Source organism: Lepidochelys kempii, chromosome 1 (assembly GCF_965140265.1).
Source record: "Lepidochelys kempii isolate rLepKem1 chromosome 1, rLepKem1.hap2, whole genome shotgun sequence".
Taxonomy (NCBI): Eukaryota; Metazoa; Chordata; order Testudines; family Cheloniidae; genus Lepidochelys; species Lepidochelys kempii.
In genome coordinates, this window is record NC_133256.1 from 160,705,082 (window position 1) to 160,728,309 (window position 23,228).

General features: G+C 39.8%; 1 protein-coding gene across 5 annotated transcripts in view; it reads right to left on the reverse strand.

Moving 5' to 3' along the window:
* The window catches only part of DYRK1A (dual specificity tyrosine phosphorylation regulated kinase 1A), a 133,377-nt gene that overhangs the window by 8,307 nt on the left and 101,842 nt on the right, over window positions 1-23,228 (reverse strand). For 4 of the 5 annotated variants that reach the window (XM_073360893.1, XM_073360901.1, XM_073360912.1 and 1 more), the window contains 4 exons: window positions 18,204-18,296; window positions 15,786-15,974; window positions 14,301-14,448; window positions 1,731-2,017 (listed from right to left, as the gene is read on the reverse strand). In XM_073360893.1, coding sequence (XP_073216994.1) covers window positions 1,731-2,017; window positions 14,301-14,448; window positions 15,786-15,974; window positions 18,204-18,296 — 717 coding nt within the window. Of the gene's footprint in view, window positions 1-1,730; window positions 2,018-14,300; window positions 14,449-15,785; window positions 15,975-18,203; window positions 18,323-23,228 lie in introns of all 5 variants that reach the window. The other variant, XM_073360918.1, reaches the window with a different exon arrangement.

Consider the following 23,228-nt stretch of genomic DNA (forward strand, 5'->3'; position numbering starts at 1 on the left):
AAATTAATCTTTAAGAAAAAATAGGATTTCTCCCAATTCAGAGTAATATCCTCCTCTGAATATCCTATTCAGATTTCTGTTGGGTACCCGCTGTGGGTGGGGAACATCCTTCTTCACACTCCTCCCAACACTCAACCTTTGCAAAGAATTCTTAATCTTTACAAGTAAAATTTCAAAAGTGCCTAAGTGACTTGCAAGCCTAAATGCCATGTTCAAAAGTGATTTAGGCACTTAGGAGACCAAGTCCCATTGGCTTTCAATGAGACTTAAGCTCCCAAGTCACTTAGATGCTTTTGAAAAATTTCTCTCTACAGGATTCCTAGTCATCTGTATGACTGACACCCATGTTTTAGAGCTGTCAGGCAGGGAAAGGTTATTATGTATTGTGGGATGCTTCTTCACTGACTGAATGCTATTCAGACAGTGAAGAACCTTTCTGCACACTAGGATATATTGGGATGCAATAAATATGCTCTGTGTATCTTGAAATAATGTCTATGAGCAGACTGCCATTAAAAATTAAACTAGGTGGAGAGTCCAATTCTTCCTCAGGAAGGGAGAGGCTTTTGGCATCAGCCAAAACAACATTTATATACTTATCTACAATTATAGTAAATGGTTTAATACAATTTTTTTTTTACTGTACATGAAATTAGTACTCACTGAAGGTGCTAGATAGATAGCCCTGAATACTGAAGTCATCTCAAAACACATACAGCATAAATCATGGAAATTAAGTTTTCCTTTGCTGCCCAAGCAATGTGCTTCTATTCTAATCTAAAGGAACCATCTCCAGGACATAGGGTAATTCAGGCCCCTATTCCACAAACACTTGAATGCATACACAATTTTACTCACAAATAATCCCATTGAAGTCAATGCAACTACCCATATGAGTAAAGTTACTCATATGCTTAAATGTTTGCAGAATTGAGGCCTTCGTCACTAAACCCACTCAAGTTTTTCTCTTGGGAAAGACTCTCAAGAACATGGCCAATCAGTGCTAATTATGGTGGTGGATTCTGTGATGTGGACTGAACCACTGAACAACTATCAGATGACAGTGGCTCAAGTTTTTCACCCTGGAACTGAATTTCAGCTAGCAAAGTAGATGTTAGAAGTTCCACACACCATCACCAATCCCCTGAGCTACCCAGTATTCCCAGTCTACCACTTATTTTCTTCTATTCCTGACAATGAACACACTTTATGACAAAAGATTAATGTTATGAAAATGGTGTTCTCTCTCTCTCTAAATATTTTTTTTAAAGTTACCTCAAAGCTCTGAGAGAGTCTGGTTGGCCCCATATTTAAAAGCCAACTATTCTAATGTTACTACCAACAAATATCTTGAATGTTTTCTCTTACTCATCCCAAATAAGTAATATCTTAAAATAAAAAAAGGAAATACAAACACAGAAAAAGAAAATACTAATGAAAATATTTAATTTATTACCCTTGTACTATATTAAGCTCCTACTGTTAAATGAAGATGTCTTCTGCATTATGAAATAGCATCAGGAAAATTAACTGGGAATTTGTTAAAGATATTCTTTTTCATATGCACTCTTATGTTGCCACATCATAAAAACAAATGAGTGTTTCATATTAATCAACATAAGCAAAGCTGAAATCGGCAATGATCAAGTGTTAGGATTTGCTAAATCTCATCTTTAAATATTCCTCAAACTTCTAATTTGACAAAACATTAACATTTATGTAACACCCACCCTCTGCCCAAGTTGGCAAGAACTGCCAAAATCAACAATCTTGATAGCGCTTCGTTTGGGGTTACAGAGCAGGATATTCTCAGGTTTTAGGTCACAGTGAATGATACTAAGTTCAGGAGTCGCAAGGAAAAGCAGTGCAGTGCACATCTGCTGTGCAAACTTTCGTGTCAGGTTCAGTGAGACACCTCTGAAGTTGGTGTTTCGCAACAGGTCATAGAGGTTGTAGGACAGCATTTCGAAAACTAAACAGAGATGGTTTCGGAACATGAAGTGGCGTTTCAAATGCACTAAAAGAGGAAAGAAAATAATTTTACATTAGAAGTACATATTCACTGTGATAACTAACAAATGCAAAAATACAACAAATTATTACACAAGGTGCTTCATGTACCTTATAGGGTCAACTTCCAACATATTTATTAAAATAGGTACTAGTTAGTGATATTTTCTGACTATAATTATTTATTGAAAACAGTATGCACTTAACACCTCATTAATCTGATTGAAATGATTACATAAGGAGGTGAAATAAGAAAAAACAAAGAAGAGACATTCACAGAAAGGAAAGGAAGTGAGTGATGAGAATGCAATAAAGTGAAAAATGGGAAGGGATGCCAAGTATGGATCTGCACAGCATGTGAGCTATGGAGCTATAACAACGTGATCTTAAAGGGACTTTTATGATATGAATATCTTTATAGCATCTCCCAGGTCTAGGAGAAACACATGCAGGCTGCCTCTCCAAAACATACATTTTAATTATTTTAATAATGGGAAAGTATAAGATATCTGCAATCATTCAGCCAAGAAGAAAAACAAAAGTAATTCTGTTTTCTGGGGAAGAGACAATGGAGTAAAAAAAAAGATTAGGCAAGATTACTACCATCTAGAAATGGTTTCTTGAGTAAAGTTGTAACTCTCAAAGGAAGTGGTCTCTTGCCTTTCCAGAAGGCAGTATTAACAATTTTCACCAACAACTCCTGCATGATTTAACTAACCACAAAATGTGTACCATGCAAATCACAGGTTACAGCCTTCCAAAATTTCATGGAATAAAATGGGCCAAAATCCCCAAGGCATCACTCACATCTGTCCCATTTAGACATTATGTCAGTCTACGAAAAGCATCCAATCTAGTCCAAATCTAATCAATTTTTATCCATGGAGCAGGAAAAAAAGTTCACCTTGTTAACAATCTGATTGAGTGGAGGCAAAAAAACAGTTATTTACCTTAAAGTAACTGTGGTTTCTCCAAGCGGTGTTTTCTATATAGGTTACGTTATATTTTTGGTGTGTGCGCGCCCAGCACACTTGACACTGATTCTATCAGCCAGCAATTATTTGTTATTTGTATTACTACAGCACCTAAGAGCCCCAGTTATGACACCATACAGCTCACTGTATTTTCCACTGAATGCATCCGATGAAGTGAGCTGTAGCTCACGAAAGCTTATGCTCAAATAAATTGGTTAGTCTCTAAGGTGCCACAAGTACTCCTTTTCTAGTTACGACACTGTGCTAGATGCTGTCCAAACACAAAACAAAAAGACAATCCCTGACCCAAGAAGTTTACAATCTAAGTATAAGACAAAAGACAACAGATAAATACAGACTGACCGTGGAGTACAAGGAAACAAGAGAACAATACTGGTCAGCATGATAGGCAGTGATTTCTGCACACCAGCTGCCTAGCCATTGTCAAGGTTTTGGAGGTCTCATGGCAATGGAGAGTGTGCCCGGTGTGAGGGGCAGCATGGGAGAAAGCATGAAGGGGCCTGTCTGAAAATTTAACAAGTGGGTGATGCAGGCTGAGCTAATACCAAATGAGAGATAATAGGTAAAATGAGACTAGGTTGTAAAGGGCCATGAAAATGAAGAGATGCAGCTTATGCTTGATACAAAGAAAACAGGAAAGCCAATGAAAGCATTCAAAGAAAGTGGTCACATGATCAAAGTGACCAAAAAAAAAAAAAAGATCTTTGCAGCAGCATTCTGAATAGATCTCAGTGTGCCAAGATTATATTTGTCAAAGCCAGAGAAAAGGATGTCACAGCATTCAAAACAAAATGATGTGAGCATGGACGAGAGTTTTAGCTGTGCAGATAGATAGGGTAGGCCATGTCTTGGAGATGTTACACAGAAAGAATCTGCAAGACTTAGCCTGGATGTCAGGTTACAGCGTCTGTTGGAATAGTGCCTGCACCCTGAATGTCCTTTTGTCTCCAACGGACAGCATAAAGGGCAGAGCCACCCCAACCACCCCTCAATTTCTTCATCCTATAGAATCTTCATGTTAATAGACTCTGCAGTAGCAAGGAACAGGGAGCACGAGGGGACAGGACAGGACACAGAAATATGACAAACACACCACACCCCAAAGAGCCACAGTTACTGTACCAAACAATTTCTTTTTGTGTGCGCTTCTCCATATATATATATATATATATATATATATATATATATATTCCACTGTTGGTGACTTCCAAGCAGTAATCCTTTTTGGAGGTGGATACTAGGAGTTTAATTAAATAATGTCTATGACAGCCCTGCCAACGTTTACATCAGTTCTACATGCCTCTACAATAGCACAGTACTGGGTAACCACATGAACGGAAGACCACATGGCTGCACTAAAAACATTTTTCAGGGAAGCTACTGAAGTGGCATGAACTCTTGATTATGGGGCCATACCAGCCAATTGGTAACACAATTTAATATAGGATGAGATCCAATTAGAGAGAGGTCACATTGAAACTTCTTGCCCTCTCTCCATATGCTATGAAAAGTCTAGAAGTTCTAAAATGCTTTATTCTGTCTACATAGACCAAGAGTTTAGTGAATGTAATTTCTCTTCACCTTTGTTCATATGTAGTTTAAGGAAAAAACACTGGCAGATGGAAGATCTGAGTTAAATGGAACTCAGACACCACTTTAGGAAAGAATTTGGTGTCTGATTTCAAGGATATCTTGTCTTTACAGAAGATTATATAGATTGTTCCTGCTATCAACACCTGTAACTCTCCCATACTCCTGGCTGATGTTAGGGCCACTGTAAAGGCTGTCTTGATAGAAAGGTGTTGTGATGGGGTGTATTCCCCACAGCAGACCTGAAAGAGTTGACTAGGCCAGGAGGGACCAATTAGCCAATTAAGCCGCAGACAGGGGGAGATTTAGGCTGCACGGAAGTAGTCTGCAGTCACTCCCCTGGGGGAAGGGAGGCTCATTTGGGTCTATGGAGTTTTAATCCGCAGTTATTTTTTGGGAGGGGGGAGTTTGGGCTGCCAAACCCAGATTTGGGGAGGGGAGCAAGAAGGTGTAGAAAAGGCTCAGGAAAAAGGAAACACAGTTTAGGATGTTACAAACCTTGGCTGCTAATTAGAGAGAGTCCTGAGCTGGTATCCAGAGAAAAGGATGGCCCCAGGTTCCCCTAACAGCCACTGGGGAAATGACACTGTTGAGGGGCAGTGAAACAGAACACTGACTGGGACAGTGGGTCCCAATATTCTTTGATTCACCCCCTGCAGAAAGGGAAATCACAACGTGACCTGGCCAAAGGGCCAAGTCACAAAGCAGCTGAACTGTGACTTCTTGAGTGGGAGGAGAGTGTAATGGTAGAAGATAAGAGAGGAGCACTGAACCGGACAGAACTAATCCCCAGGATCACCTAAAGGGGGTGACTTCCAGCAGTGAGTCCAGCACCCAGTGAGAGATGGAAAATGAAGCAAGAGGCCAAGGATTCAAATAGAGATGCCCATGACCCCTGTTAACACTAAATTTAGGTCCCATGGAAATAACAGGCTCCCTTTCTGAGAAAGGATCCACATAAATCCTTTCAATAAACTGACTACCAAGGTATGAGAGAGTGCAATGTCCTTGTAAAGGAGAGTGAATTGCTGAAAGAATCAGTACATGAACTCTTTAACAAGCTCATTGATAAACCTGAATTCTTTAATTCCAGCAGTTATTCAAGAATATCAAGGATCTGAAAGCTCTGGAAGGAGACAATTGACAGCAAGTGTTCCATATGCTGAATCTCTTCCATTTTGCCAAGTAAGTACATCTGAGAATAGTCTCTTCTTCTATGAATAAGGATATTTTGAAAGTCTGATGAGCATGCTCTTTGCTAAGTCAATTATTCAACACTCACACTGCAAGATGGAAAGTGCGTGGATAAGAATGTAGGACTTGACCATGATACAATGTGTCTGGAATCAGTGGCACAGTTATTGGAAGCCTGACTGAGAGACTTTGGAAACTGAGACGCAAAATTCCCTTGGCCAGGCTGGGGCTAACATGATAATTTTGACCACTTCCTGAGGACTCTTGATGTTGATGGAATTGGAAGAAATGTGGTGTAGAGAAGATCTATGGATCACAGGATCAGGAATGCATCCAAAGTAGTCTCTGGACTCTGACCCTCTCTGGGGCAGACGTGATGAGATTTCCTGTACAGCCTGATGTTGAACAAGTTCATAGTAGGGGAACCCCACTTGATCAGCATCTATTGAGTTACATCATCTTTTATGGACAACACTTCCTGTTCTCCACAAACTTTTTGCTGAGGTGATCTGACAGTACACTGTGTATTTCTGGAAGATGAAACTTCTTCAGGGCGACTTTATGGCATATGTAAAAAGTTCTACAGTTGGGCTACCTCTTGACATAGCAGAATGGATCTGATTCCACTCTGCTTGTTTAAGTAAAATATGCTAATGTTGCCTGTTATGATTTACGTGGTAAGCCCGTTGATAGTTGGTAGAAATATCACATAAGCTTGATGACTGGTTCTTAACTCTAGCATGTTTATGAGAAGAGCTGTTTCTCACGGTCCAAAACCACTGTATTTGCCAGTCATCCAAGATTGGGCTCCCAGCCCAATGTGGATGCATCTATCACCAGAGTCTTTGATAGCACTGGTGGGGGAAGACTGGAACTTGTTTGCAGACTTCTGTCAGGTCTATCCACCTCTAATGATAACAGGACTCACGGTGGAACAGGAACCAACATGTCCAGATGATGTTTGCTTAGCTGATACACAGACTTCAGTCACTTTTGCATGCAGCACAGGTAAAGTCTGGCATATTGAGTCATAAAGGTACAGGATGCCATACAGGCCAGTAATCTGAGATATATTCTGGATAGTCTGGACATGCGTGCATACTACTGTTGTCCAAGTCTATAATGACCACAATGAACTCTAAGTCTGAAAATAAAGACCAGTAAGTACTGACAACGGTACAAAAAATAATCATGCAAAAGAAGCAGTATCTGCTGGATGAAGTATGCTACCTGTTGACGAGACTTCGCACAAATCAGCCAGTCATCTAAGCATGGGAACACTTGGATTTCCAACTTCCTGAGGTAAGCTGCTATTCTTTCAAGGCACTGTGAACACTCTGGGAGCTATCAACAGGCCTACTCTGTACTGGTAATAGCAATCTCCCACTAGGAATGTTAGATATCTTATGCGGGCCGGGTGAACTGTGATGCAAAAATGGGCATCCAGGCAATGGAGAGTGGTTTATCAATCTCCTCTGCTCTAGGGATAGGGTAACAGAGGCAAATGATCCTGAACTTGATCTTTCTGATGAAGGGGTTTACTTATCTTAGGTCCAGGATAGACTTCAGTGCTCTTTTGGGGACTAAAATCCCTCTCCCCTGTACTAACACAGGATTTCTGTTGCATCAGGAGACACACCTCTTAACAAAAAATACTCTCATCACGAGGATCATTTGGGGAAGGTATTTGAGGGTGACAAGGAGACTGGAACTGGATAGTATATCCAATCTCTACTATGTTCAGAACCCACTGATCAATAGTGATAGTGTTCCAGAATTTTCAAAACAGATATAAATGGTTCCCGAAAGAAAGATGGGATGGGATGGGATGGGATGGGATGATCTGTAGGGATTGGTACTCGGCTCTTAAGCAAGCAGTCAAAATCAAAGAAGGCTGATGGGTCAACACAGCAGTGGAAGTGGAAGATTTCTACCAAGGAAACTGTTGTCATTTCCTTGGTGGATCCAACTGTTTGTTCTGTTGATAGAAAGAATGGCATTTGGTAAAGCTGTGGCTTATATTGCTTTCCTTTGAGAGCAGGTATATAAACTCTTGAAGACCTCAGGGTTGCCACTGAGTCCTTAAGAAAATGTAGTGTGCCTCATCAGCCTTTGCATAGAAAAAGCTGCATCCCTTGAATGGAAGGTTTTCAATTATGACTTGTACCTCCTTTAGAATTCCAGAGGAGTGGAGTCAAGAGAACCTTCCCCTGGCTATGGAAGTAACCATTGATGTGGAAACTATCTGCTGCACCAAGTGCTGCCTGCAGAGATGTTCCAGCCACAAGCTGACCCCCAGCAATGATGGATTTGAATTTATCTATCACTTCCTGTGGAATCTTCTCAGTGAATTTTGTCAGAGTCCCAATTAATAAAATCATATTTTGCCAACAAGGCTTGGTAGTTGTAAATTCTTATTTGCAAACCAGAGGTGGAATAATTTTTTTCTGCCAAACAAGTCCAATTCTGGGGGGCATCAATCTTTGTCGTCTCTGGAGATTCATCTTATTCGCTGCTGCCAGTGAGTCTTGTGTGAGATAGGTATAAACTTGTTCAAATCCTTGAGAAGGGGCTTGATAGCACCCATCCGTTCTTTTAGATGTTGAAGCCATTGAGGCTGAGGTTTATCACAGTAGTTGGGCAGGGCCTAATTGGTAGTCAAGCAAGTTGATACACAGGTATGGAAGAGTCTGAGAGGTTTGTCTTGGACTACCTCAACAGGAATCTCTAGAGTTGAGGCAACTCCCCTCATAAGATCTTGAAATGTTTTATAATCACCTGGGGTGGATGAAGACTCTGACATTACAGCCTCATCTGGAGAGGAAGAAGAAACATGATCAAGGACAGTGTACCGACATAAGAGTGATATGCCCTTCATGGGAAGTTGGGGCAAGGATAATTTGGGTCTGGTTTGTGATGCTGAAGCAATTCTTTGAGCATGCAGAATATGTCTCAGAAAGCCCAATAAGCCCACACGTGTTGATAAGCATAGGAGGCTGTTAGCCAAGGAGGAGGGTACTAAGGATTCATATCCTTTCTTACCTAGGCTTCAGCCTTTGACAATCAAAATCAGCTCTAGAATCCCTGCCCTGCATATCCTGCCTGAATATCCTGACACAAGGGATCTTGTTGATGAAGCTTTCCTGCTGTCCTCAGATTCACAGGAGAAGAAAGAATATTCCTCGTGCAAAGGAGGGACTTTCCAGCTGGTGTACTCAGTGCCCAGACCAACTGAGATTTCACTGGTGTACAGGATACACTATGCACTGAAGTCAGTAATGATGGTGGTACTAGTGGAGGAACTTTTAAGGTTGCCAACAGAGGCAAGTCCAGTACAGAGGATACGGAGAAGTCCTTTGCTACCAAGTAAACCCTCAGCAATGCATACATTGAAGTCTGTGAAACACCCATGACAGATGACTTAGAACATAAGAACGGCCATACTGGGTCAGACCAAAGGTCAATCCAGGCCAGTATCCTGCCTACTGACAGTGGCCAAAGCCAGGTGCCCCAGAGGGTGGGAACCTAACAGGTAATGATCAAGTGATCTCTCTCCTGCCATCCACTTCCACCCTCTGACAAACAGAGGCTAGGGACACCATTCCTTACCCATCCTGACTAATAGCCATGAATGGACTTAACCTCCATGAATTTATCCAGTTCTCTTTTACCAAAAGTGACTGTGCTGGTAAAGTCACTAATAGAGAAGTGGATCCTGTGGTTCCGGGGCCATCGGTACCATAGTTGTTGGTACCAGGGGCCTTGACATTGTAGGGCTGGTACCAGACAATTTCTGAGGGAACATAATATCAGATCCCGAGGCATGGTATCCGGAATCTGAATGGGTGCTGTAACAACCCTTCTTAGCTCTAAGGCTACCCTTAGGGATATGTCCACCGTGCAATTAAAAATCCTCAGCTGGCCCATGCCAGCTAACTTGGGCTCGCAGGGCTCGGGCTAAGGGGCTGTTCAACTGCAGCATTGATGTTCAGGCTTGAGATGGAGCCAGGTTCAAGTACCCTGTAAGGTGGGAAGAGTCCCAGAGCCTGGTCTGCAGCCTGAATGTCTACACAGCAGTTAAACAGCCCGTTAAGCCTGAGCCCTGCGAGCCTGAGTCAGCTGGCATGGGTCAGCCGCGGGTGTCTAATTGCAGTGTAGACATACCCTTAGATTCAGTCAACTGAGAGGATTTATGGGCCTTGAAAATCAAAGGGCCTTGGAAGCTGAAGGGCCCAGAGACGATCTGTATCTGCGCTCTCTCTCTCTCTCTCTGAGACTTATGCAGTTTTCTCCTTCTCTGAGAACCTCCAAGATGAAGATGATAGGTTTTTTAAATTCGGAATGGTAGCTTTAGGAGAAGCAGCAGCTGGGGCACTCCCTGAAATGGAGCAATCAGATGATTCTGCCCCAGACAAGCCAGGATGAGAGGCAGGGTGCACTGACCTCTCTAAAAAGAACATTTTAATACAAGACTCTCGTCCTCTGGATTATTTTTGAGAATGATTTGCAGATTTAAAACACACCTACACTCAGATAAATAAAACACCAAGCATGCCCATGCTGCCTCACATAAAGGGCAATTCTTGAATCCCGGGGATTTATGTTCAGTCATCATGACTGAAGTGGTACTGAAAGTACCTCCCACATAAACAAATAAAGGACAATTTTGTCACAAAGGAAAAAGAAACCCTAGAAAAATTCCTAACACTTCTTTAAATTAAGTACCTAATTAGCAATTTACAACGCACATGAAGAGGCAGTCACTGCAAGCTCTGACCCGTAGCCACAGGTGATGAGTAGGAACTGAGCGATAGTTGAGGTGTCCCCTCCGCGTATGCACCTAGTTGGGGCATGGGGACACAAAGTGCTGGCACTTCCCCAACGGACAATGCTGCCAAAAGTAAGCTGTTATTATGAAGGACGCTATAAACCATATATGTCTTTTTCCAGGGGACGACATTATTGATGCCAGTGTGCCCATGCAAAATGTCAGCTAGCAAATAAAGCGGTTGACATTGCGGAGCTTGAGGATAGGTTTCCAACCTCTCATCTTTTTCGGGACTAGGAAGTACACAGAGTAAGCATCTTTTTCTTGATGTTGAAGAGGTATGTGCACTATTGCGCCTCACTGGAGAAGGGATTCCATTTTCTACCTGAGAATCCCCCTTAAAATGTGGGCAAAATACCCACTTGCTTCTTGTTTTCAGAGCTCATTATTGAAGAAAACGGGATTTCTTCTCTTAATGATGCTGGTGAACTGAGTGAAAAAATATCAAGATTGGAAGAAAGCACTGGAGGGGGAAAAAAACAAAGGAATTATTTACAAGCAAAAGCCCAAGTTTGTAAAATGATTTTCAGGAGACACTAACACATTGGGAAGTGGCATAAAAAAAAGAATTGACTTGCTTTGAAGGCTGAGCTGTTTTTTTCATGCTTCTTAGAGCTTTAGGTTCTCTAGAAGACAGATCCATATGAGGATATGCTGGAGAAGTTTAAAAAAAAAAAAGTATAGTTCCTGCATGAACGGCAAACTGTTTGATTACGAGAAGGGAGGTTTTGTCATGGAGATCCTGTAATGTTTGATCCAAGACATATTTGAAAGTGTACCCCTTTTAAAATGGGAACTGCAAAGAGATGCACTTGGTTCTGGAATTCCCCTTTCCGGGATCTAAGCCAGAAAACCTTTCTGCAGGTTTAGTTGTTGGCCAGTACAAGAGATGATTAGGTGAATCAATCCAACACTGTGCTATGAAGAAAGTCGGAGACTGACCAAATGTATTCCCAAGCATTTTAATATCAGTGATTCATTCAGCAAAGGCCTTTAACCACAGTTCAGAACAGTTTCTGCAGAGCCCTCCTTTGCTTTTGGACATAGGGTCATAGCATAACTGGCAGCAATGGACAATCACTTAATTGTGATTTCTGTGGAAACTGGAATCTAAGATATGGTCAGCGGAGCCCTACAGGGACACAGGGCCTTCTTCAGGAAAGGAAGACTTCCTTACTGAGGATGTAACTTCACGGTCTATACATAACAGAGTACCCTACGAGTCTAAATACCTTCTTGGGAGCCTATACAAATCACGTTTGGCCTTTGCTAAGCTAGGTTTAGCATCAGATCTCTTCCAGGATTCTTGTGATCAACTCTTCAACATCCAAGTGAATTGGAAAATACACATCAGACTTCTAGCTGGACTTAAAAGGGTCTCTTTCTTGGAGGAGGAAGGATATTGCTTGCCTATGTCAGATAAAGTAGGAATGACAGAGTCTCTTCTAATGGCTTGCCATCCTGAGGGAAATTATAAGGGGCACAAGTACTTGGTTAACATCCTCAGAATCTTTACTTATGTTGAAAGTATTTCTTTTCCTCGGAACTTATGAAGGGAGTGGGAGGGTAACAAAATGGCCATGTTGGTGTCATGAACAGAGGGAAGGGTAGCAACCTTTATGTATCCTTGGCAATTGTACTGGATTGCCTTACCTGTAAGGGGTTAAATAATTCAAATAACCTAGGTTTCTTGGTTTGGGGGGGGGGCGGAGGGGGGATTTGTTTGTTGTTCCCTCTCCGGATGGAGGGAGAAGACAAGCAGGTTCAACATCTCCTGAAAATATACCTGGAATGATCCATCTAAAACCACAGAAATTGTAAGTAGGGCAAGGGAATGTGTTAGGTAATCTTTTGTTTTGGCTTGTGAATTTTTCTATGCTACAGAGGTAGTTTTATTCCTGTTTTTGTAACTTAAGTTGAGCCCAAAGGGGAATCCTCTGTTTTAAATATTTTTATTACCTTGTAAAGTTACCTTCCATCCTGATTTTGCAGGTCTGATTCTTTTACTTTTTTCTTTATAAATAAATTTCTTCTTTTAAGAACCTGATTGATTTTAATGTCCTGAAGACAAAGGGTCTGGTCTGTGCTCACATTGCTATGGCAATTGGTTGGTATATTATTCTCGATCCTCCTCAGGAAAGGAGGTGAAGGAGCTTGGGGGGACAGGGATTCCAAGTGACCCTTCCCTGAATGTGTGTGTAAATCACTTGGTGGTGGCAGCAATACTGTCCAAGGACAAGGAAAGCAATGTGTGCTTTGGGGAAGTTTTAACCTAAGCTGGTAGAAAATAAGCTTAGGGGGTCTTTCGTGCGGGTCCCCACATCTGTACCTCAGAGTTCAGAGTGGGGGTGGTGGGAGGATCCTGACAGTTGGTATGGTGGGTCCTGCGGTTTTCTTGGCAGGAGGGCTAGGACGCCATCCCTTGCTCCTGCTCTTGGGGTGCCGAGGGCCCCGCTAGTGGCCCAGGAAGGTGGTAGAGGAGGGAAGTGGGGAAGAGGTCTGGGTTTGCTCCTCACTCTGAGCCCCAGTCCCTCTCAACTCCTGTGGGTTTCTTATCCTCTTCCCCCTTGGGTAGGGTTACCCTTGGTCCTTGACGCTGGGGCAGGGTCTCCCTTCCTTCAGTTCTCTGTTCTTTCAAGTCTCAGCAACAGACCTTCAGTCCTCCCTCCTGCCTCACACCATCCTGACTGCCTGAAGCAGGGGGTTTTACTAGGTTCCTGACAGGGCCTTAATTGACTACAGGTGCTCCAATTAACTTTTAGTAACCTTTCCTAGTCTACATGGAATGACACCATAATTAGCCTCAGGCTTATGTCTCCCCTCTACCACTGCTCCCTGGCCCTGGTGTATCACAGGGGTCACTGGGCAAATCCCAGCATCTCCCATCAACAGACGATATCAGAGAAAGGAAACAGAGAACATGGAACCAGACGTAGACCATGGTCCAGGCAGCTTCCTGTCTATCCTCCTCATCCTGTCTCAGGGAAAGTAAAGGAGAATGGGGGAGAGAAAGGGCAGCCACTAGTTGTCATAAGAACATTCTTCTCTTGTGGGAACATGCTGGTCCACAACAGAGTTCCAACTATCCCAAGTAAACCGAGAGGATAAGAAAAACTACTTCCTGCCTTGTCTTCTTAAAAGGCCAAGTTTAAGAAACGTATAATGTCTGGATCCAGCTGGGGAATGAATTGGAGCTTCTGCCTCCTTTTAGCAAGTTTCTATGAGAAGTGGGCAAATGCCAGCAATATGATCTTCTCTGGTACCATAATCATATTGGGCTTCTTATTTTTTTCTGGAATTTATACCCCCGGTATAGGTCAAATTTGCTTTGCCAACAGCTTTTCCATATTAAGAAGAGGCAGTAGGGACTGAAGACTGCCCCCTTCTCAGGGGCAAAACAGACTCTGTCCAATCTGATTGTCATATACAGCAACAGAACTCATTCTTAAAAACACAAGAGAGTTAATAATGTCAGATGGTCTCATATAACTTCTTCTGGATCAGGTTCTACATGCACAGGTCAACTGACCTCTTTAGGTACGACAGTCTGCTGTAAAGTAACTATCGATGTAAAAATCAAACAAATGTGTAATTCCTCAACATTATGAGCACTGTAAAAAGTAGTAGTATGGTCTTAGGTTCTCCAGCCAATTCTCAAATATTTGCAAGAATTATCTTAATACCTATATAGTATTTCATTTCAGTGTCATGTTTGTTCATAAGCTCCAAAAGCCGCACTTCAATCTGGGCTTGATTTAGGAAAGCCTTCTTGTTCTTTATAATTTTAATAGCAACCCACTCCTGTTCCACACGATCATAAGCCTTTACAACCTGAAAGGGAAAAAAAAGACGTGCTAAATACAATGTTCAAGTAACTGCACATTTCATTAAATTTATTTATTAAACAGACTTTCAAAATCAAGAAAGCTTTGAAATTAATCATATTTAAAACATACTTAATAATCCAGTTTATATTCCAAAATTTTACTAAGTACATTTAACTTGTATTGAAGATATTTTTCTTGAAAATAAGAATTTTCATACTATCTAGACCATTTTCTTTTCTTGTTTCTACTGTGAAACCATAGGAGATACTATGATATTTTCATAACAAAAATGCCACAAAAACAGGATGCAGACGTCATTGAGAAGCTGGACTGAGGAAATAACATCTAATTCAAGTACAAGTATAAAAAAAGATCAATATAGAAAACAACTATTAAAGTAAAATCCACTTTCTATTAAATATTCACTATTTAGAAATGCTTAATTCTCAAAATGCCTTTTTCAAGAGTTAACTAGGGTATGATGTGTATTTATTACATACACTATGCTGTCTGTTATCTCCGGAATCACAGAAAATTAAATTTGGGTTTCCATACCACCATGTGCTAAAAATTCTGAATGACAGCAAACGCAAGTTAAGTGTTAAATTAAGAACATAAGAATGGCCCTAGTGGGTCAGAGCAAAGGTCCATCTAGCCCAGTATCCTGTCTTCTGACATTGGCCCGTGCCAGGTGCCCCAGAGGGAATGAACAAAATAGGTAATCATCAAGTGATCCATCCCCTGTCACTCATTCCCAGCTTCTGGCAAACAAAGGCTAGGGACAACATTCCTGCCCATCCTGGCTAATAGCCATTGATGGACCTATCCTGCATGAATTTATCCAATTCTTTTTTGAACCCTGTTATGGTCTTGGCCTTCACAACATCCTCTCGCAAGGAGTTCCACAGGTTGACTGTGCGTTGTGTGAAGAAATACTTCCTTTTATTTGTTTTAAACCTGCTGCCTATTAACACAAGAACTAGGGGTCACCAAATGAAATTATGAGAAGTAGTAAACACTTCCTTATCTACATTCTCTACACTAGTCATGATTTTATAGACCTCAATCGTATCTCGCCTTAGCCGTCTCTTTTCCAAATTAACAGGTTTGATTATCTTGCAAAAGCAGTTACTGGATGCGTATGCTCAAGAAAATTCAAATTTCATGTTTTATAAAGAAGAAAAATTACAAATGCAGAAATTTTGAATAGACATCTTATTCCAAGGGCTTATGAATAAGGAAACAATAAGGAATGAGATAGGGCGTGGCCTAGATATTAACTCATTTAGATGGCTATTATAACTCAAATGAGTTAATGATTTTTCAGCTGACATCCATTACCTGCCCAAAGGATCCTTTGCCAATTAAAGAGTCAATTTCATAACGATCCATCCACTTTTCCCCATTTTTTACAATATAGTCATAGTTATCATCATCATAGCCATCATTGTAAACTTTCCGTTCCTTTTTATGACTGGAATCATCTCCTTGGCCCTGTTGGTGCCGCCTCTTCTTTTTTGCATAGTAAACCTGAAGATGAGGAACACACTGGTTTAAATTTCAACTGATGGTGTCACTTTAATCAGTAAAGAATAGCTTCAGGTATTACTCTAGTCTTCCCTCCCACCTCCGCCAGCAAAATTTTCTGGCTTTACAAAACCATTTTCCTTTTTTTAAAAGTTATTTTCCCCTCCCCTGTTACTGTGTGAAAGACACCCATAAAAACCAGGATAACTAATTGACTATACTGAGAAAACAGTGAATCTCTGAACACAGCGCTATCAAATTCACAAAGTAAAACAGAAAATGTATCTAAGAATTATCATTTTAGATATAATAATCCTAAGTGATATTTATAAATAAAGTAGATAAAGTTTCAGGGAAAAGAGAAATTTCTGAATTAATGTGTCCCCTTAGAAGTGCACACAATGTTTTAATTATAATCACAGGATCTGAAATTCAGTCAGTCATTTATACCAAAAACAAATATCCCAATATTTATGAATATTTAAGCAACATCTGTAAGCACACCACAGCAACATATTCATAAAACGTAGCCTTTGAGCCTATTATAAACAAAGGATACAAAAGAGAAAACACACCATGGTTAAATCACTTACTCTGTCTCTCTCACACACAAAAGGTAATACTTAGTCCTGCCTTGAATGCAGGGAACTGGACTAGAAGACCTCTCGAGGTCCCTTACAGTCCTATGATTGTACTTTACACACACACATAAAGAGGTTAGGTTAATTTTCATGTTTAAAAAGGTAAGACAACAACTAAAGCATAACCAACAGAAAGTAAAATTATATACGTAAGCATTGGGAGAAGCTGAGTAACAAAAGATTCAATTGTTGCCTAGCACTGCAGTATATACACAATATAATAATGATAATTAAATATGGAAGTACTTGGCACTTAACATTTTATATCTTTCAAGTGCTGTACAAAACAGTAGGGTAGAAAACGTGAGGAAAAAGAATTAAACATCTTGCTATGGCCACTCAATGACATAGCAGTTCTGGATTCCCAGGCTCAAGCACAGGCCACTAGATAGCAGCAGCTGCTTTTAAACTGCTGGGGCCTTGATTAGAGATAGTAACTTTGCCAGGCTACAGTCCATAAGTATCCAAGACTAAAGAAAATACAAAGTGAAATCATGGGTGGCTGCAGTGGCCACTCCTTTTATTCTACAATCACCACAGGCATCTAGGAGGACATCACCACTTCCCTGCTTTATAACTTTGCCTTCTTTTGGATTTTGAATAATTAAGATAATCAGATCAATTAAGGAGGCAGTACAGAAGCACAAATTTCCTAAAACATAAAGCATTCAAAAGATAACATGAAAGACAAAGATGGCTTATGTTTTCCTGATGATACATATAAAAGACCTTCAGGTTTATTTATATTTACAATAGCAATTCAACGGCTGTCTAGGCCTTCTTTTCCAGATGGTTATGGACTGGAAGCCTGTAGGATTATGACCTCACAGGTATCAAGTAGGGAAACATGAGCAATTGGGAGGGAATCTGATTTTTATTCAGTGTTTAAAACGCATGTGTTGTTTGTAAATGGAAAGTAAATGCCCTACGAACTGCTGGAAGAAGAAAAAAAACTACAAAGACCTACACTTTCAAAAGTGACTGTTGATTTTGGGAGCCAGGATTTGGGTGCTCAAATTGAGACAACTGAAAGGCAGGTGCTCAACAGTTCTGAAAAAATCAGGCTCGCTAAAGTTGTCTGAAGTTGGGCACCCGAAAACTGAGGAGCCCAAAATAGTCACTTTTGAAAATTTAGACCTAAATATTCAATACTAACAAACCCTCTTTAAATTACAGGCAGAGAAAGTTTCAACTTCAGGTCCTTGAAGGAGACATCCCACCAAAAAAAAAAAAAAGACAAGGCATTACTGATGGGGAAGGGATGAACCCAGATTTTAAACACATTTTTCAGGGCTACATAATAAAGAATAAAAAAGTGCACAACCCCTTTTGTAGTTTGCATGTTATTTTTACTGACAATAAAAGTACATGGACTTGTTTAATTTAGAATTCATCAAGTTAATTCATAAATTAAGAAAGAATGCCTGTATAATGTGCCAGTAAAAGAAAATGTGTCTAAATTCATTGCATCTTACAGAAAAATCTACTTGGAACACTTTAAACAATATTTTTGATACCACTACATATTGTAATTATTAGCAAGCTATCACACATTAAATAAAAATATAATGGTGAACTCTGCGGTCTTTACCTCATTAATATGTTTGTATGTTTTGATCAGATCAACGGAGAGTTTCCTCAGGGGAGCAGTAGCTGGATCACGGAAAGATTGGGGCATCCGCCTCTGTAACATGACAGTATCAGGCATCACTTTAGAAAGACAGAAAAAACTAGTACTTTAACTAAATAATTACTATCCACTCTAAGTGATGAATTTCTAATATTTACAAAGCTGTGTTTAAATAAAAAATTACCTCTACTAATAGGTTTAGTATTCCCATAGTTTTTTGAGCTAGTTGACAATATATCCCCTTATTGCCCTCCCTACCCCACTTCTGTCTCTGGTCCTTTGACTTATCAGGCACATGCAAAATATTTGTATTTTAAACATACTTGCAGTTAAACATAAAACCATAATGAATACAGGTATACCAACTGTTTAAATAGTAAAATGCCACAAATGCTGTTATGGAACAGCAGAGTCAATACATTTCAAAAATGCTTCATTATATTCAGTGATATTATGGGGGCTTAGAAAAGCTGGTATACCCCTGAAGCTAGACAAATTCAGACTGGAAATAAGGTATACATTTTAACGGTGAGAGTAATTAACCACTGCAACAATTTACCAAGAGTTGTGATGGATTCTCCATTACTCACAATTTTTAAATCAAGATTGAATATTTTTTCTAAAGATATGCTCTAGAAATTATTTTGGGGAAGCTCTGTAGCCTGTTTTATACAGGAGGCCAGGCTAGATGCTCACAATGATCCCCTCTGGCTTTGGAATCTATCAATCTATATGATGTGAGAGATCTAGACATAAATGGATCTGTTAAAGACAAATCAAAAGTATATATTTTTTAAAATACTTAAAAAGGAACACAAATTGTATTTTCCAAAACTGACTAGTTTTAAAACATTCAATTTTCTGGTAGAACAACCTTTAAACAGCACGTGGAAGACTAATTGTGAACAGGAATTAGAAAAAGAGTAGAGAATTGTGTTGCTCTAGTGCCAACGTGATATCACCAAATGTGCTTAGGAACACTTCTCCTCGCTGTGTACACAATGTAGCCTACAGCCTCATCGGTTTCACTATAACTGATAAACACCCTTTTGCAGAGCCAAAAAGAGCAGTGTGCACCATTGACAAGACAGCAAAACTGACTATAAAATAAAGTGCTATAAAATGAAGAAAATAAATTTAAATAAAGGGAATTATTTCTCCCTCCAATCTGTTACAGTTATTATAATAGTAATAATAATAATAGTAGGGTTTATTTATAAACCTACATGGTACAAAGTTTACATATGTAAATAGGATTTTTCAGTTGGTAATATCCTTATAAGCATTTAAGCCAAAAGCAGGAATTTGGTAGTGTGGCTGGAGGCTCTGCCACTATCCATTAATCACTCCACTCATGTCACAGGGAAAAACGTAAAGGCTATTCTTTGTTCAGGGCAGGTGTAATGACCAGTCTCTTTGCTGCCACAACTAGACTTTGTGGGGTTGTTCTCCCAACTGTGGAAGAAGTTAGCAGCGTGCCTGTTCTGTAGAATGCAGTGTTGTTATAGCCCTGTTAAAGCCTGTCTCTCTTACACAGTAGTTCTTCAGGTCTGGAAAACAAACACAGACTGTCACAGATAAATACAAGGTGGAAGAGGTTTTTTAGAATAAGTAGCTAACATATTTCAAGGGACCATTCAAGGTGAAGTGGCCCTCGTTAACACCATTCCAGTCATAGGGAGGAAAAGGAATGGGGGAGAGAGGTTAGAGGGGAGTGGCAGGACTAGTGGGTTATAGAGTGTTGTAATAAGCCACAAATCCTTCAGTCCATGATTTTTAGTATCTAGAAAAGTTATGAATTTAAGCTCTCTGGCTTGTCTTTTGAAAAAGTGTTGTGCAGGTTTCCTTTAAGAATGAGGACTTTGCAAAAAGTGTTCACTCATAGGTGCTATGGTGTTTCTGTCTTCTATCATGTTCCAGTGTTCACTCATTCAAGAGCATAGTGATTGTCTGGTTTCACCCACATCATTATTGGGGCATTTAGTGCACCAGATGAGGTTCACCCCTTGTGATAGGCATGTGTAGGACCCATGCATATTCTCCTTTGTAGGACAGCATTGCAGGGGTTCCATGTCCACCTCTAATTTCTAGCTCAAATTTGTTCACTTTACAAGTAAAACATTTTTCTAGCAACAGCCCTGAAAATTCAACCTCAGAAAATCAGGCTGGTTTTCTTTTCTTCTTGTGAACCACAAACAATAATTAAGATTCTGCAGGCCAACTTGCGCCCTTCTCAGCTTCACAGTGACAACCCTAACTCCTTTATCTCCAAATCATGCTTTCAATTACACCTGTGCAGCATCACTCAGAGCCTGTCTACACTATCTCACAGCTCAGATTATAGGGGTGTGAATAGCAGCACACACCAAAGGGTTGTACTGCAACTTCCCTGTGTGGATGCTCCAGCCACAAGCCAAAAGGTTCCTACTTTGCATTATCACAGTCCTCTTCAAATAGGACCACAGTAATGGGAACTAGGAACCTTTTCATTTGTTCCTGCAGTATCCACACAGGGGAGTTATAGCATAGCACTTTGGTGCGTGCTGCTATTCACATCCCCATAGTCCCAACTTCAGGGCAGTATAGACATAGTCTAAAACTAATACAGCAGCTCAGTTATTATTAAGGACATAATATGACCTGTATTAACTTTTTAAAGAGGCAGTATTTTCCTCTCTACCTTCTGAAAAATGGGATGGAAGATTGGAAAGGAAAAAAATGGAGGAAAAAGGGGGCAGATTCCTACATAGGCTGCATTTTAAAATGCTTAGCTATATTCTTAATCAGGACATTCCAATGGTACAACAAGATCCTCTCAGAAAAATATGAAAGATTTGAATCTTGCTCCAATTATATAACCACCTCTTCCTCTGATGAATGAAAGGAGAGAATGATGGCACAAGAAGGGGACAATGCCTATTTTGCATAGTGGTAACATACCATACTGTATTGTTAGGTAATCCTGCCTCTCCTTTGGCTTTGAAGCGGCTCTCTTGGTTAATTTTTTAAATCCTGCTTTGCAGACTCCAGTCTCTACCGGCTGGCCACATAGCTAATTGAAACCCCACGAGATATTTCCAAAATGTGAAGGTTGGAAAACATAACTCAGAGAATATGTATAAATGCCAAGATAAATGACAATCAAGTGGTTTCATTGCAATTATACTTGTAAATAAGCAACAACATTTTATCATCTTAACAGATTCATGGAGCAGGACATGCATAGCAGGGATTGGTACCACTAAGAGAAATTAAAATTACAAATAAGAAAGTCAAATTTTCAATTTCACATGACCCATTTGTCGGTATGCAAATGAAAGTTAGGAAGCACAAAGTCAGAACAGGAAAACAACCAAATAATAAAAACAGATAATAAAAACAGAGTAGACAACAAGCCTAAGAGTCCCAGCTATGCACATTAAATTGATCTATTTTCATTTTTTTAATTGGTCCAGAGCAGCTTGAAGGACCATGTATCAGCTGACAATAATGTTAATTTTGCAGTGTTTGGTAAAAGAGGGAATAGATAATTAAGTGACTGTCACAAATTTCTTCATGTGGTCCCATTCTTTACTGCCCAAAGCAGTGGTGTTTCTTGTTAAATATACCTTATTTCATTATGAGAATTTTTATGACAGGGGATATATATCTTGTAAAATAGATGTCCTAATCCATCAAGAGATATTTGGATACTTAAAAAAAAATGAAATTGAGTATAACAAGGAGTAGCAGAGATTCTGGCTACATCTAGTGTGACTTTGTTTACAAAAGGAGTACAATGAAAGGAATTTATATTTTATACCACTGTGTCTAACTAAAAATTCCAGTTAACTTATTTTTAGGGCTGTCAATTAATTGCAGTTAAAGCAAGCAATTAACACAAAACAAATTAACTAGATTTTAAAAAACAGTTGTGATTAATCACAGTTTTAACCACACTATTAAACAATAATAGAATGCCAATGTAAATATTTTTGGACATTTTTCTATATTTTAAAATATATTGATTTCAATTACAATACAGAATACTTTATATCATTTGTATTACAAATATTTGCACTGTATAACAGTATTTTTCAATACATCTCATACAAGTACTCTAGTACAATCTATCGTGAAAGTGCCACTTTCAAATGTAGAATTATTACTACTTTAGAGCAGTGGTTCTCAAACTTTTGTACTGGTGACCCCTTTCAAATAGCAAGCCTCTGAGTGCGACCCCCTTTATAAATTAAAAAACACTTTTTTATATATTTAACACCATTATAAATGCTGGATGTAAAGTGGGGTTTGGGGTGGACGCTGACAGCTCACGACCCCCGCATGTAATAACCTCACGACCCCCTGAGGGGTCCCAATCCCCAGTTTGAGAACTCCTGCTTTAGAGCCTACAAGTCGAAGCATAAAGGGGCACACAAATGTTTAGCATATCTGGCAGTTTAATACCTTGCAACGCCAGCTACAACAGTGCCATATGAATGTCTGTTCTCACTTTCAGGTGACATTGTAAATAAGAAGCAGGCAGCATTATTTCCCATAAATGTAAATAAACTTGAATGGCTGCTTGCAGTATCAAAAATACCATAAATAAAAACCAGAGTCAACTTGCTGGATCGAAGTTGTTTTTTCCTCTTGCTGGATGCTCTATCCCAACAATAAGCCATACAACCTTTGGCAATCATAGAGGACAGGAGACAACTGACAATGGATATGAAGGCCATTTTAGAGAAATCTGTATATTCTTCCAAATCATTGTGTGCTCCCTTTGGTATCCACCAACATCAGAATCTTTGTGGAAAACATTTCAGTCCTAAATGCTAGAAACGAGGAGACTAAGAAGAAATGAGGAGTTCTGGAGACTGAAAAAAGATTTCCTTAATTTGTCCCACTGAGATAGAGGCTGAGGAAATATTAATACAACATTTGGGCTTGGAGAGGAGCTATTAAAAATCCAACAGAAATTTTTACTGAAATTAGGAAGAATTA